The sequence below is a fragment of the Herpailurus yagouaroundi genome, unplaced genomic scaffold (genome assembly GCF_014898765.1).
Source record: "Herpailurus yagouaroundi ecotype Mexico unplaced genomic scaffold, PumYag 164, whole genome shotgun sequence".
NCBI classification, from domain to species: Eukaryota; Metazoa; Chordata; class Mammalia; order Carnivora; family Felidae; genus Herpailurus; species Herpailurus yagouaroundi.
In genome coordinates this window covers 494200-496663 of record NW_024412405.1, presented here as the reverse complement: position 1 = coordinate 496663, position 2464 = coordinate 494200, and the positions used below count along the sequence as shown (strand labels likewise).

The 2464-nt window shown below is 52.6% G+C and overlaps 1 protein-coding gene across 1 annotated transcript in view; it reads left to right on the top strand.

Moving 5' to 3' along the window:
- The window catches only part of TMEM255B (transmembrane protein 255B), a 39677-nt gene extending 37213 nt beyond the window's left edge, over positions 1-2464 (top strand). The window contains exon 9 of the mRNA XM_040486994.1: positions 1665-2464. Within this exon, the coding sequence (XP_040342928.1) occupies positions 1665-1799 (135 nt within the window). The 3' untranslated portion in view covers positions 1800-2464. The remainder of the gene's footprint in view (positions 1-1664) is intronic.

Sequence of the window (2464 nt, the reverse complement as noted above, 5' to 3'; positions counted from 1 at the left end):
TCTGTGGTGGTTTTGTCTGTGCTCTGTGGTGGTTTATTCTGTAGTCTATGGTGGTTTAGTCTGTGGCCTGTGATGGGTTAGTTTGTGGCTCGTGGTGATTTACTCTGTGGTCTCTGAGCTGCTCATTTCCAGTGGAGGGCAAGTGGATATAGGCATGGGAGAGACTGGGAGCTACCAGCAGAACACAGGGAATGTTCTCTAGAAGTTTGCTTTGTCCCCCCACAGTCAGAAGGGAGAAACAGAGGTGGGCAGGTCCCTGCCCATTGGATTCTGAAGCCCATGCAGTCGACTCTGAGCAGGGTGGTATTCCTGGGTACAGCTATGGCCTGTGAGGGCATTCTTCTTCCAGAATCCTGAGATCCCAGGGCCCCTGGGGAAGGGGAGCCACAGTCCAGGAGGCTGGCCTCTCAAGAGCCCCCGGCACTGGTGGGTGGGGAGTAGAGGGGCCACAGCAGGGCCAGGAGATCAGGGCTCTTACACACCCTGGGTATTTCATAGAGGGGACTTCTAGCTTTATTTATTTACATATTGGTTTTAAGTAGACACTCATTTTCTTTTGTTTTTAAGGTTTATTTATTTATTTTGAGAAAGAGAGAGAAAGTGAGAGGGGCAGATAGAGAGGGAAAGAGAGCGAATCTCAAGCAGGCTCCACTCTGTCACATGGAGCCCAGTGCGGGGCTGGAACTCACAAACTGTGAGATAATGACTTGAGCCAAAACCAAGAGTCGGACACTTAACCTCCTGAGCACCCCACCCAGGTGCCCCTTAAGAAGGCATTTCTAACCATTAGAATTCAAGGGGGAAAATTTAAGAGCTTTGTTGGTAGGTGGAGAAAAACTAGAAATTTTATTGATTTAAAATATGCGCCATACCCAACATTTTTGTTCTCAGAATCACTTTTACTTGAGTCTGTGTGTTAGTAGGGGTTCCTCAGGGAAACAGAACGGATAGGATTGAGTGCATATACAGATGATACAGATATTGATACACAGAAAGAGGCAGAGAGACAGAGACAGACAGAGACTGAGAGACAGACACAGGCAGAGAGACAGAGCCCTGAACGTCCAGGCCAGGACAGATGTAGGCTGCAGACCAGGGGAAAACAGATCTTGCACGTCTGGTCAGTCTGGAGGCAGAGCCCCTCTTCCCAGGGAATTCAGTCTTTCCCTCTTATGAGGGAAATCCAGCCTTCAACCGATTGGACTGATGTAAATGTCAATCACATCTGGAAATACCTTCGTAACAACATCCAGACTGGTGTTTGAGCATCTGTGCACGAAGGCCTGACCAAGTGGACACCTGAAATTAACCGTTGGGCTGTGATGAAAATGTTGATGTCTTATTTTTTCCTTCAAATACGAAGTGCTGGGGAGCCCAGAGCACTGCCCCCCCCGGCGCCCGGCCCCGGGGGGGGGGGCGGTAGGGAGCGTGGTCCTTGGACGTTGTGTGGCCAGGAAGCTAGGAATTCGGAAGATGGGCACCCCTGTAGGCGGCTGCAGGTGCAGAGTGTGTGCCCGGGAGGCCCCTGTGGTCCTATCAGGGGGCCTGTGTAAGGCGGATGGCCCTGGGTGTGGAAGGAGCCCAGGCCCCAGGAAGGCTCTGTGTAGACTGTGTGTGGGGCTGGCCCCTCTGCCGACTGAGGACGCCTTTCTGTTCTGTTACAGCGCTGTGGCCATCTCCCAGCCTCGACTCCCAGGGACCCTCCTCTGTCTGAGGATTTGCAGCCTCCCAACGACCCCCCTCTCTGTGCTGCAGCCCACTTCCTTCCAGGAGAGAAGCCTCCCCCCTACACTCCCTGACACACAGGGGGTAGATTGAAAAATAGGTTTTTGGTTAAAAAAGCAGCCGCTACAAACCCTGCTTCTGTGGCCAACCTCCTAGAGACGTCAGGGGAATGTTCCAGAAGTGCACACCCTCTCTCCCCTCCTGGGCGAATCCATGGGCAGAGAGGCCAGGACCAGTGGTGGGGATGGAACCCCAGGTGACTGAGACCCCCCAGGCTGCACCTCTGCTCGGCCACCCAGCCCAGAGTGTAAGCTGGACACTAGACAGATCCAGCATGTCCACCTGGAGCCCCCTTGCTCTGGTCCTCTGTCATCGCTCGCTAAAAAGCTGCTTCCTCACTGTCCTCTTAATGAGTTAGTTATTATTTTGCAAAGGGAATACGGCTCAGCATACCCTGTGTGAGGATCATGTTTCAAGGGCATGTGTTGTATGTTCACATGTTTATATGGTGTCCTCAAGAAGTGCATGGTCTCCATGCTCAGAGCTGTGTTCTCTCGGCATTTACTTGCTGGGGATAAAAAGATGCTTTGGCTCAAATTCCAGCACTGCTTGTAAAGTGTGTGTTCGCTGAGGTCTGTGCACGCTCCGTGTCCAAACCCGCCGTCCCACCTGCAGAAAGGCTTGCTATCCCAGGCCACCTGTTTCCTACTCAAGGCATCCGGACTTCTGGCTGCCGCAT